The sequence below is a fragment of the Panthera onca genome, chromosome B2 (assembly GCF_046562875.1).
Source record: "Panthera onca isolate mPanOnc1 chromosome B2, mPanOnc1 haplotype 2, whole genome shotgun sequence".
NCBI classification, from domain to species: domain Eukaryota; kingdom Metazoa; phylum Chordata; class Mammalia; order Carnivora; family Felidae; genus Panthera; species Panthera onca.
The window spans coordinates 123,996,677-124,009,616 of record NC_138343.1 but is presented as its reverse complement, the minus strand read 5'-3'; the positions used below and the strand labels follow the sequence as shown (position 1 = coordinate 124,009,616).

General features: G+C 42.3%; 1 protein-coding gene across 3 annotated transcripts in view; it reads right to left on the bottom strand.

Annotated features, from left to right (window-relative positions):
- Window positions 1–12,940, bottom strand: part of ARFGEF3 (ARFGEF family member 3) — a 185,259-nt gene that overhangs the window by 134,867 nt on the left and 37,452 nt on the right. For all 3 annotated transcript variants that reach the window (XM_060616769.3, XM_060616770.3, XM_060616771.3), the window contains 2 exons: window positions 5,493–5,574; window positions 1,606–1,737 (listed from right to left, as the gene is read on the bottom strand). In XM_060616769.3, the coding sequence (XP_060472752.2) occupies window positions 1,606–1,737; window positions 5,493–5,574 (214 nt within the window). The remainder of the gene's footprint in view (window positions 1–1,605; window positions 1,738–5,492; window positions 5,575–12,940) is intronic.

Below are 12,940 nucleotides of genomic sequence, written 5' to 3'. Positions count from 1 at the left end.
GTCAGAGGACAAGGCAAAACTGTACATTTTACAGAATCAAAGAGAGTTAAAGACGATTAAGATCTTAAGGATCAGTTAGCTCAGAGATTTTCAACGTTTCGGTGTTTAAGGATATTTCTAGATTAGAGCTCCTGGGTGGCTCAGCGGGGTGAGCGTCCGACTCTTGATTTCGGCTCAGGTCACGATCTCGCGGTTCGTGAGTTCAAGCCCTGTGTTGGGCTGTGCTCTGATAGTGCAGAGCCTGCTTGGGATCCTCTCTCTCCCTTTCTCTGCCCCTCCCCTGCTTGCACACACATGTTCTCTCTCAAAATAAATAAACTTTAAAAAAAAAAAAGAATATTCCTAGATGCACCCACTGAGATTATGACTCAGCCGCAGCAGGCAGGAAGTAGTGGGAATATGTAACACTTCTAAAGCACCTGCTTTATGCCAGATACTGTGCTAAGTCCTTTACAAATATCACTTATTTAATTCTTGCAACAATCCTACTGGGTAGATGCTATTATATCCTCCATTTTATATATGAGGAGACGAAGGCACAGAGTGATGAAGGAATCTGCCTGAGGACGTCCCAATAGAAAGTGAATAAGTGTAAGTATTCAAACCCAGACAGGCTAGCTTCAGAGTCTCAGCTCTTTGTCACTCCACTAAATCACCCATGGACTACGGGCTATGGTGAGGCCCAAGGCATTAACAAAATGTCATCACTGAAGTCATCTTTTCTTTTCTGAATGGAGAAACTCACACCCAGAAGAGTGAAATCTCTTATCTAAGACAAAAATCCTTCAGTGCATTTTCGGGAAGAAATCGACCATTATACAACACCCAACTGTTCTTAAATATTTCTCTATGCTTATTCCTCTAGGGAGGAAATGAACAGATGGCATTATTAAAAGCCAGCCCAGGGGTTTCAGCTGTGATTTTCTGACCAAGGTGCTGTTCTGGACACAGACTTCCATCCTCTTCTGCCCAACTCACCGTTCATTCACAGGAAATGACACGTTCCAGAGTCAGCATTAAGGGTTCCAAATCATGGTGATTCTCAAGGGAGGGAAAAGGGCGAGGGGAAGGAGAGATACCATCCCCCAAAATGGTAAGTGAAGATACGGTTCATGTAATTTGAGGATGGAAAAGAAAGATGTGATCGTGATATGGTTCCTAAGGATGGTGTTCCTGTCCCTAAAGTGTCTATTCCAAAGCCTTAGTATGTGGGAAAACATCATTAGGTCCTCGCTGTGTTTTAACATAAACAGGCGGCCGAATATCCGGAATGATCAGGTCTAACCTAAGCTGGACCAACTCATGTACATTCTCGCAAAAAGTGATAAACACATCACCTACCAACATTAGACACGCAGGATCAGGCCCAAAATCATATGTGTCACTGAAAAGTTACCTTTTTACTCAGTTGTCATTTCTGTTCAGCAATCCAGGTAATTCTGGGGGACCATAAGCAAGGAGAACCATGCATTCCAGATGAAGGGGGTGCCAGCATGACCACAGCGCAGAGACATTTTCAAGGTAACAATGAGGGCGGGGGGGGGGGGGGGGGGGGGGGGGGCCAGAGGGGTTAGCTCGTTCCTGTTCTAATGACGTCAAACCAACCTTCATCACTTCCACCTGCAGGTCTTCATGGAGGGAAGGCGTCACTTTCACGGCATTCAGGATCTGATTGAGCAGCTGCTTCTCATCAGAATCTGTTTCCATGGATACAAACCTCTCTTCTGACAGAAGCTTCTGTAAAGAGGCACAAGGCAGTGATCACAGATAGGCTTCCCCCCCTGCTGCCTCATTCTGTTGTATCTTAGTATGTACTGAGGGTAATTGTACTTGGGAGCCACGTAGGTGGAGGCCGGTAGGGCAGAACTCATGCCATGTGCCAGTGAAAAAGAGAAACGCATCGAACCCTTGGTCAACAGTTTGGGCAAAGACCTTTTGCTGCTATTAGGTAAGTCATTCTAAATAACACGGCAACCATTCAGGTCACGTGGTTGGTGGGGGCGGAGGATGAATGTGCCCGGGGGTGGGGGGTGGGGGGTGGGGGTGGGGGATCTGCGCCTTACAAAGGTCACATTCATGCACACCCTTTCTGAATGTGGCTTTGTCACAGGAAAGGAGAAGGTCTTGTGGTCGACAAGTTCACTTTTCAGAAAAAAGTTTACCTTTTTACTTTACCAAAGAAGCGCTCACGAATTCACACATCGTCATGCATTTTCAGCAGAAAACGAATCCCACAAAAACCGAACGAGAGGACATTCGCTTTCACGAGGTCTCTCAGGAAACGTTACACCTCACAGCTCTTTTGTATTTGGGGACAACTCTTATTTTCTATAAAATTCTATCTTCGGTTGTACCACAACCCGCCTCCCTACAACTTCTAAATCCTTCAACTTTCTCTGGAGCCACGAGGACTAAGCTAAAATATCTGAAGTCAGCTATGAAGTCCACTTCAGTCTTTTCTTCTCTATACGAGACCTCCTGAGGCATCTTTAAATGTTCGTGGTGTGATATGGTTTCATAAATACTCTCCTGCTTGAAATGCGGCCTCCAGAGTGAATGTCACACATTAAGGGTGGTCCGACGTTAAAGAATAATGCAACCAAGAGTGCCCCCTAAGGTCAACTGTGAACTTTGGGTGATTGTGTGTCACTGTTAAGTGGATCGTTGGCCAAAGTGTACCATTTGGGGCACCTGGGTGGCTCAGTCTGTTAAGCATCTGACTCTTGATATCGGCTCAAGTCATGATTACATGGTCATGGGATGGAGCCCCATGTTGGGCTCCGCACTGAATGTGGAGCCTCCTCGGGATTCTCTCTCTCTCTCTGCCCGCCCCCCCCCCCCAACTTGTGCTTTTTCTCTCTCTCTCAAAATAAATAAATAAACTTAAAAAAAATGTACCATTCTGGTGAGTGATGCTGTTCATGGAGGAGGTTATGAATGGGTAGGGTAGGGAGTATATGGGAAAGCTCTGCACTTCTTATCAATGTCACTGTAAATCTGACATTGCTCTTAAAAAAAGGAAAAAAAAGTCTTAAAAATGTTTAAGGTGGCAGAAGGGAAAGGCAAAAAGAAATGGGGTCTTCGGTGGCACCACTGAGCTGTTGAATCAGACCTAGAACTGACCACCAGCAGAATTCTTGTTATGTGAGATGACTAAATGGGTTTATTGCCTAAAACCAAAAACTGAAAAACGGCAATGTATAATTTTAATTATAGTCTCGGATCAAATGAGCTTAGCTGCAAGTCACGGTACATTCTATGCTGACTTGCCCTGAAATCCTTAATTCTCATTCACCAGGGCTCCAATTAAGCTATTCTTCCCATTCTGTCCTGAGGCAGTCCATTTTTGAGACCCTGGTGAAAGATTCTGTATTTATCCCTTTTAAATTTGTCCTTGTCCCGTTCAGGATAGAGCCGCAGCGAAGAACTTTTGGAATTCCGATTCACCTTGGGTAAGGACTCCCTCTTGTAGCAGAATGTCACTGCAGATCCAGAACACAAGTATTTCGAACCTTCTTAGGACTGCCTGACCTTCTGGCCATATCCTTTCCAAAGAGGTTTTTTCACGACCACACAGTGCATGCCAGGTACCCCAGAGTTAAAGTTTACATTCAAACCTGTTTTTACTTCAAGTGATAAAGACTGCAAAGGCCTACAAAAGTGCCTACACTTGACAGTAGGTGACAGACGGTGGTAAGAATACCCAGTGCCCACTCATTAGAATTAACAGATAAAGCAAGACCTTAAGAACGTGGTTCTGTAAGCTTAGAGTGTCTGGGGGTTAAGAAATAACTACATGGGAAATCCATACAATATTAGAGAAAAGGAAACACACAAGTTAACACAAACTCCCATTCATATTCATGGCTGGCCCAAGGAGAAAACAAGGAGTATTTAATAACATTGACGGTGTTTAACAATGTCGAATACTGGGGCGCCTGGGTGGCTCGGTCAATTGAGTGGGCAACTCTTGATTTCAGTTCAGGTCATGATCCCGAGGTCATGGGATTGAGCCCTGAGGTGGGATCCTCACTGAGCATGGATCCTGCTTGGGATATTCTCTCTCTCTCTCTCTCTCTCTCTCTCTCTCTCTCTCTCCCTCCCTCCCTCCCTCCCTCCCTTCCTTCCTCCCTCCCTCTGCCCCTCTCCACGTACATGCATGCTCTCTTTCTCTCTCAAAAAAAACATCTAATATTAACATGTACATTATCTAATTCCAATCCACTGGAAAAAGAAGAGTCTTAGTTTTCTCATTCATATGTATTGACTCTTTTTTTTTTTTAATGTTTACTTATTTATTTGACAGAGGAAGAGACAGAGAGACGGGGAGAGAGAATGCCAAGCAGGCTCTGTGCTCTCAGCCCAGCGCCAGACGCTGGGCTTCAACTCACGAGCCGTGAGATCATGATCTGAACCTAAATCAAGAGTCGGACACTTAACCAACTGAACCACCCAGGCGCCCCATCAGAGGTATTAACTCTTAAGAGGCATTAGGGACTTCTCTGGACTTAAAGGATGAAATAATACATACTAATGTGAAAAGACATCTGACAAATGCTACCCATCCATGGCCACATTGCATAAACCCCATAGGCTTGAACTACACAGTGCTTTGTCACTTAGAAACCAAACTGCTTCAAAGTCAATGCATTTATATAGCCATGACCTTTGCACTGTTCGAATTAGACCTATTACATATGGTGTAAAATATACAGGAGCAAATGCTCAGAGAAGGAAAGTGTTCAAGCAATCTGACTTTTATTGTCTTCTTTTCTTCTTTTTTTTTTTTTTCATTTTAGAGAGAGAGAGAGAGAGAGCATGTGAGCAGGGGAGAGGGGCACAGGAAAAGAGAGAGAGAATCCTAAGCAGGCTCCACATCTAGCATGGAGCCCAGTGTGGGGTTTGATCCCATGACCCAGGCATCATGACCTGAGCTGAATCAAGAGTCAGACTCTCAATGGACTGAGCCACCCAGGCACCCCTGGCTTTTCTGATTAGACCAAATTTCTTTTCGGCCCTCCAAGTTTGCTCTGGAAACAAAACACATGAGTTCATTCACTAACCTAACTGTAAAATGGAAAAAAGATAAAATCTTTCCAGTTTACTATTAATTCTCCTTACACAGAACCACAGATGTTGAATTTATATAAGATTTTACTTGGTATAGAACTTGAGATGTTTCTCGGGGCATCAAGAGATCCTGGGCTCTCCTAAAGCTGGCCATCCTCCAAAACATTTCATTTCTATGCGAGCCTAGCTGGGTCCCCAGGAATCAGTATCAGATGACAAAGGCTCAATAAGATAATGCGATCCACAGAGAAACGCTGGTAAATGTAAGAAAATCCTCTGTCCTCTGTGGTTATTACCTAGTTCAATCAAATTGTGGTCTGGGTCTTTGACGGCTAGTATTCAACATGTTAAGTATTTGTTCTTTCAACGCCAAAGTAGCCTGTCAATTTCTGTCACCTGACTGCACCCAGTGAGAGCCTTACCTGTATTCCTGCCAAGGCATGTTGGGCCAGTTTCACATTCTTGGATTCCAAAGCCAACTGGAGAGGTAGCAAGCATTTCTCCCTGGCAAACACATAAATAAGGACAACAAAACACATGAGCTCAGCAAAGCTGGCAGTCAAATGATTGAAGCCTTATGTACACCCACTCCCAGATGCTGTGACACACATACATAAAAACTATAACCAACGATAAAAATGCACAGGGACCTAAAAAAGCCACAGCTAAAGAAATATGAACAGAAATGATAGCATATCAGCACTTGCCTTGGCTACAGGAAGAGCCAACACAAGGACTCTCAAACAATTGTTTTGACGCACAAATTATTACATGGTGGGATTCTTACCAGTCCATGAACATGCCTTGCTCTTTCCTAAATATACTTGCTTATACCCGGTACATCTGGGGTGAACAAGTCTAGAAAGCACCATTAGAATAGATTTCTATGCCTTGCTCATGCCTCTCTCTTACCTACAAAGAGAATGCATCACCACCACTACTGTGCCTCATCAGTAGAAACTGAAAGTCTATTTTGTCAGTTTCTCTCCCATTCAAAATGTTGCACAATCATTTACAATTTGTAAATTTGCTTTCTAGCCTCCATCAGGCAGATCGGAATTCTGTGATGGGTTCCTAATAAACATGTTTCCAAGACAGAATGATCAACAAAATAGCAACAGCTGTGACCAATGAGAAGTACCTAGTGCCATGGGAGAGGTGAAAAAGACCTATGTGGAGAGGTACTTGGGGTATTTTTAAAATATTTATTTATTTATTTTGAGACAGAGTTAGAGAGCAAGCAGGGGAGAGGCAGAGAGAGAGAGAGAGAGAGAGAGAGAGAGAGAGAGAGAGAGAGAGACAGAGAATCTCAAGCAGGTCAGCACAGAGCCTGATGTGGGGTTTGAACTCATGACCTGAGCCAAAATCCAGAGTCAGACACTTAACCGACTGAGCCACCCAAGTGCCCTGGATATTTTAAAGCTTAAAAACAAATAAATGGGGACTAAAATACGTTAGGAATAAACCAAAAGGGCTACCAAAAAAAAAAAAAATCTTTCTGTTAGAACATTCACTCTAAATAATTAAACAACTGCCCAAGAATTTTAATCAACCTGTTATTTCCCCATGGAGCTCTACTGGCATAACCAATGAAATGTTCCTTAATTTTACCAGGTTCCTCCACCCCCACTTTAACTGCAGCAATATCATTTTTATCTATTCAGCATAAACCGAAAGATTGATTGACTTTAGGGAGTATAAAAGCTATAGGGTAAGACTATAAGAGTTCATCTTTGGAGAAATAAGGGCCACTGTTGTAGAACCCAATGAAACACGAAGTTAATTATAGCTTTGATTCCTTCCTATCTGTCCGGCAGCTCTACTGCTTTTCTATGGAACCTTCCATCAGCAGAACAAAGACAGACTCCGCCACAAAGAACATCCACCTTCCCAATCCTTCTCCCCTCTCCCCTCACCAACCCAATGCTGCAATAGCCTCTTTTACGTGACAATCGATGAACTCTACAACCATTTTTCATTAGACACATCCTGTGACAGATGGGTAAGTTACCCAACTGTGTTACTTCCAGCGGGGTGGCTGGAATTTTGTCACCGTACTGTTATTACCAGCTTCACTACCATTACAAGACACACGCGTCTGTACCCTCCGTTAAAGCAGGAGTAGTTGATTTTTCCAAATTCGTTTTTTTCTTTTGTTTAATCATAACCAGTTTAGAAGCTGGAAAAATTAACCGGAAGGGTGAAAGTTGAGAAGTAGGAATGAGAGGCAGATGGAGTATGAGCCAGAATAACCACAGAATTTCACCTATAAACCCTTGAAACAATCAAATTTCCATCAGGATTCATTCACCGTGAAAGAACCTTCACATTCAGAGTGAGATCTGCCAGTGAAGGCGCAGGACCAATGAGCAAGCATGAAGGCCCGTAACTCTTACAGCCTCGCAGCTTGGGGAAGGGCAAGTCTCTGTCGAGTGGCCGTGTGCTGAAAATCCGTAAGTATCACACAGTACTCACTAAGGGCAGCAAACAAGAGTGGAGACCACATTCAGCAAATAGGGCACACCTGGAAATGCCGAACCTTCTGACCTTGGGAAGCAGCATTATGTTTGCATACTCTGAGTATGCAACAGAGTTGCAGACTCTGTTGTAGGTAATTGATGAATCATGGGAATCTACCCCCCAGACCAAGAGCACATTGTATACACTGTATGTTAGCCAACTTGACAATAAGTTATACTAAAACAACAACAACAACAACAAGAAACAAAACACTGCAGACTCCTATTGCTTTGCCACCTTCAGAAATAGTCCGTGAAATCCACATTCTACCTTCTCATCTAGTTATACATTCACACGATTTATCTTCAGACCTCAGCCAGGTTACGGACAAATGTGAGGGCCACCAGGTTGTACCCCGATTCTAGAGGACATCACTGATTGGCTTGCTCCCTGTGCTAGTCTTCTTGGTCACCAGACAGGACTGAAAGATATAGGTGGTTCCGCTAGGCTTTGGTTGACTTGAAAGGTATCAGAATTTGGTGGAAAGAACGTGGGCTATGGAATCACACAGAGCCAGATTCAAACCCTAACTATAAGCTGTAGAATCCCAATCAAGATACTTAACTTTGTTGGATATTAGCTTCCCATTACATAAGAAGGGCAACTGAAGACCAACCCAGCAGGGCTGCAGTAAGGAGTACAAATAATACATATCAGGGGCTGGCAAATTTCTTCTGTAGATAATAAATATTTTAGGCTTTCCTGTCCATAGTGTCTCTGTCCTAAGTACTCAGCTGTACCACAGCACAAAAGCAGTCGTAGATAATACACAAATCAATAAACAGGGATATGTCCCAATAAAACTTTATTTGTAGAAACAGGCAATAGGCCAGATTTGGCCCATAGGCTATAGTTTGCCCCATCCTGATATAGACAAAGGCCCAGCACAGATCGTGATTTGCAGCACAGGATAATAAGATCTAATCTTTTCACAGTATGCAGAAAGATTTTGCACAGGACGTGGAGCTAATTGTCCTGGGAGGGTTTTGGCAAAACCAAGCTCTCTTCTAGAGAGAGATCTTAGACTACCAAGATGTCTCTTGGAAAATAAGTGTTTTGAGAAAGCAGATAGATTTCATCTAGGTACTGAGCCAAGGCACTGCATCCATCCAAGCATCTATTCAACCAACATTTGAGTGCCTTATGTATGCAAGGCACCATCACGGGTGCTCGGAAAAATCTGGCCAGAAACACAACAGAACAGGTACCTGCTTTCATTTCATTCAAGGAATGAAATGAGGAAAAAATAAAATTAGCACTTATTTCTGTTTAGTGTACCTGTCACTTCCACCTTAAAATAGGTGTTTTTACCCCAGTTTACATTTAAGAAAATGGACATTCAGAGAGGTTCTACAGCCTGCCCAAGGCTACACAGCTAAAATCTATTAGAGACAATCCAAATGTAAATCCATCTGACTCTCAAGCCAAGTTCTTTCCAACACCCTTTGGTCTCAAAAGATCTGAGCAGAGTTAGATTTATTTCCTAACCTTTTTGGGATCACAAGCATAAAATATCTGGCACAGGACCCTCTTCCTAGAGAAATGCAGAAATCATTTCAGAGGACTCATGAGTCCCCCAAACCCCAATTTCACATGGATCCACGTTGAAGGCCCCCTGACCTCAAGGGAAAGGACCCTGCCCAACATGGCGGATATTTTGGTGTGTCAAAGAGAGTCATGTTCCCTGACTGGGCTTAGAGTTCCACAAGGATAGGCTTTGAAGTGATGTTATGCTGAGCCTGGGGCAGAGAAGTAGGTTCTTTGGGGGGGGGGGGGGGGGAGGCACAGAAGACGGGAGGTAAGGGGAATGACTGTCTTTAGCATTCAAGGTGTCTCCTCCCCTCAGACCCAGCAGAGTCCCAAATTAGCATCACAAGCCTCAGTTCCTGACTTCAACAGGAAATGAACACATGGGAAACGAAGCTCATGGGGCACAAATGATTTCCTTGTTTGCCCTGTGATACCATCAAGATCCTGATGCCCTGGTTTTGTGTGTGTGTGTATGTGTGTGATTTTAATAAAAGAAAATACAGGCCTGTTAATTAGGTCTCAGGATGAAATTCATAATGGAGATGCGAGGCGGCACACAGTCCCCTTTGCACATACTGTATTGGAATAAATCATCTTTTGATCTTTCTAGATGCTGCCTCATTAGGAAAAGGGCATACCAAAAATCAATATTCAGTTACATCAAGTGATTATTTTTTATGCACAGGCATGTGCAAGGTCCCTCTTGCCTAATTAAATAAAGGCAGTGGCCCCAGGTTTCATGTCCTGACATGCGATTATTTCTTAAAGAAGAATTAGTTGTGTTGCATATGCATGAGGAAGACGTCATCCCGGGACACTGCCTGGTATGTCAAGGAGACTAAACCTATTTCCTTTACTGTGTTGTCATGGGTCACAGACCAGCCTCACTGGGTTGGAAGATGACAATGAACAAAGGGAAATTAAAATAGGTGAATAAGGGGAAGTTGCGATTTACCAAAAATCAGCTTTCTATACTAACGTCAGTAGGGGCTTCAAGTAAAACCAAATTCCTGAAGGTGGGGCTGGTTTCTTTTTGATGAACCACAGGGGGAAGCGCACAAAGATACTTCGGATTTCTAAAGTCTGCTGACACGCTCCAATTCTAGGATTCTAGGATCTAAGCCATGAATTCAGCAACTGTCTGCATTGCTTCACATAATAACCATGGCTCTGGCTGAGAATCAGAGGCTTGCATGGGCAAAGTCCCGTGGTCACATATTCACATTTATATTTTCCTTACAACTTTTCAAAGTAGAGATTTCATTGTCAACAAGACTAAGAGACAGATTACCTGCCCAAGCTCACAGGTTGGTAAATGAAACAGTTGTGACTTAAGCTTGTACCATGTGGCTTCAAAACCCATAGCCTAGGCGTCTGCGAAGCTTTTACCAGCAGACAGCTCCCCACTGACGGCGGAATATGACAGACACATCATTTTGTAAATAGCATTCAAAGGTCGCCCAGGTTAAAAGACTGGGGACAGGCATCAGACAAGTAATATAAATTATCTTATTTTGAGCGATTGTTGATGAAACAACACATTGTGTTTGACAGCCGGTATGTCGTTATGAGAAGGTATCCGCAGTTTGGATGAAGGGGGAAATGTGGCTTTCAAACCAGTTGCTGAGTTCAGCCTCCAGCCATCCGCTTCTCCTCGTAGCCACAAACTTTCCTAATTTGAGTACCAGTGAAGGAGGTTTCTCACTGCTCCCCCTCCCCACTTGTGTGACACTTGGGGACATGACTGTGTTTATGAATACTGAGGCTTTAAACAGTTTGTGTGGGCACTGATGAATTTGCATTGACTACGTTTTGCCAGAATCAATTCCACTGAATCAACTGCAATTGAATTCATTCCTTAATAAATTTTCTCTGCAGTGCCTTTAAAAGAGTTTACCTTTTTGGGGTGCCTGGATGGCTTAGTCGGTTAAGCGTCTGACTCTCGTGTTCAGCTCAGGTCATGATCTCAAGGTTCACGAGTTTGAGGTCTGCATCAGGCTCTGCACCCAATCTGCTTGGGATTCTCTTTCTCTCTCCCTCTGTCCCTCTCTCCCGTGTTCTCTCCTCTCTCTCTCTCAAAATAAATAAACTTAAAAAAAAAAGTTTCCATTTTATTTGTTTTCATGTCTAATTTAATAAAATTATTTTTATCAGTATCAATCCTTTTCTATTTCATAACAAAGATTAGATTCACCCTCCAGGAACTTTTTTTAGGTGTTATGAATGCAACTATCAACAACATAAAATTCCTTCTCTCCTATGGGCTTTCAAGACCCCTTAGCAAGCCTACTGCAATTAAGTTGAGCATACGAAATGGCCATTTTTGTAGATTGGAAAGGTTTGAATATCAACAATTTTATATGATTCTATCTATTTTTTTAAATCCCAAATAATAGAATATGGTTATGCTCATATTTTCTCTCAAAATATATGCTTTCACTATCTATCGTTTTATTGTAAAAGGCTTACATGTACATAAAAACATTCAAGCAGTAGAAAGGGTTATGTATATAGCAGTGAAAATCAACTAGGGCACTCTCAGGAGACCTGGGCTAAATGTTGACGATGGGTGTTTTCAGATGTAGCATGGGGGAATCTTCTGTTGTTTTAAACTTTCTATTTGTATCAATTGTTTTTATTAAGAGAATTTTTTTAATGTTTATGTTTTGAAGGAGAGAGAGACAGAGCGTGAGTGGGAGAGGAGCAGAGAGACAGGGAGACACAGAATCCGAAGCAGGCTCCAGGCTCTGAGCTGCCAGCACAGAGCCTGACATGGGGCTTGAACTGATGAACCGTGAGATCATGACCTGAGCCGAAGTCGGACGCTCAACTGACTGAGCCACCCAGGCACCCCTGTATCAATTTTTATATGATAATTTTAGAATATACTTGTATAATCTGAACAGAATATTTTTTAAAGCCATAAAGCCATTGGCTCCTTACAAAGATAACCATCACTGTGTTTCCTTCTGTTCAGCTCACAAGGTGAGTTACTTTGTTTGTATGGCGGCAAAATATTAAATATAGAACTAATTTTCTTCCATTTCTTACTGGTACTTACATTGACGGGCCATGCATTCTTTATAGCAATTATACCAGCTGTTCTGGTCTATAAACAAAGCCTCCATGTACAAGACAGCCACACTATGCTAATCGACTTCTTTTTGTAATGAAGGACAACTATAGGCAATGAAGTAGGCTGATCAATCATCTGAAAGCTTGTAAATATGATCTATATTCTACCTTTGCTGTCTGATACGTCTAATGGCTCTTATATAGTAGCTGGGTATATGTACGGAAGTGGATTAAATTTGTTCAAACTCTAGAATTTACCTTGAAAATCTTATTTTTCTAACATCTATGAGACAAGCTTGTTTTCCTGACATTTCTTTTTTTTTTTTTTTTTAATAAAAGAAGGCAATTCCGAAGAAAACAAGTTGCAAAAGAAGAGAAAGCAACATAAACACAAAAACTATTTTGTTACATTATTGTGATAGGACAACGGTAAACCCACTTACCTTTTCCATTTCAAACTCTTCTACTAACATTCTGACAATATTTTCAAAATACAGAACACTACAGGTCAAGAAAACAATTCATAAAAGAAAATACAGTTTTATTCATTTTGAAAATATTTGCCCACTTTTACTGAGAACTTATTCAGTTCTAGGTGTGCAACATAATGATATATGCATATACTGCAAAATGATTGTCGCAGTAAGTTTAGTTCACATCCTTCACCACACAGTCACGATTTTTTTCTTGTGATGAGAACTTTGACGAGGCCTTTCTTAGCAACATTCAAAATATACAACAGTGT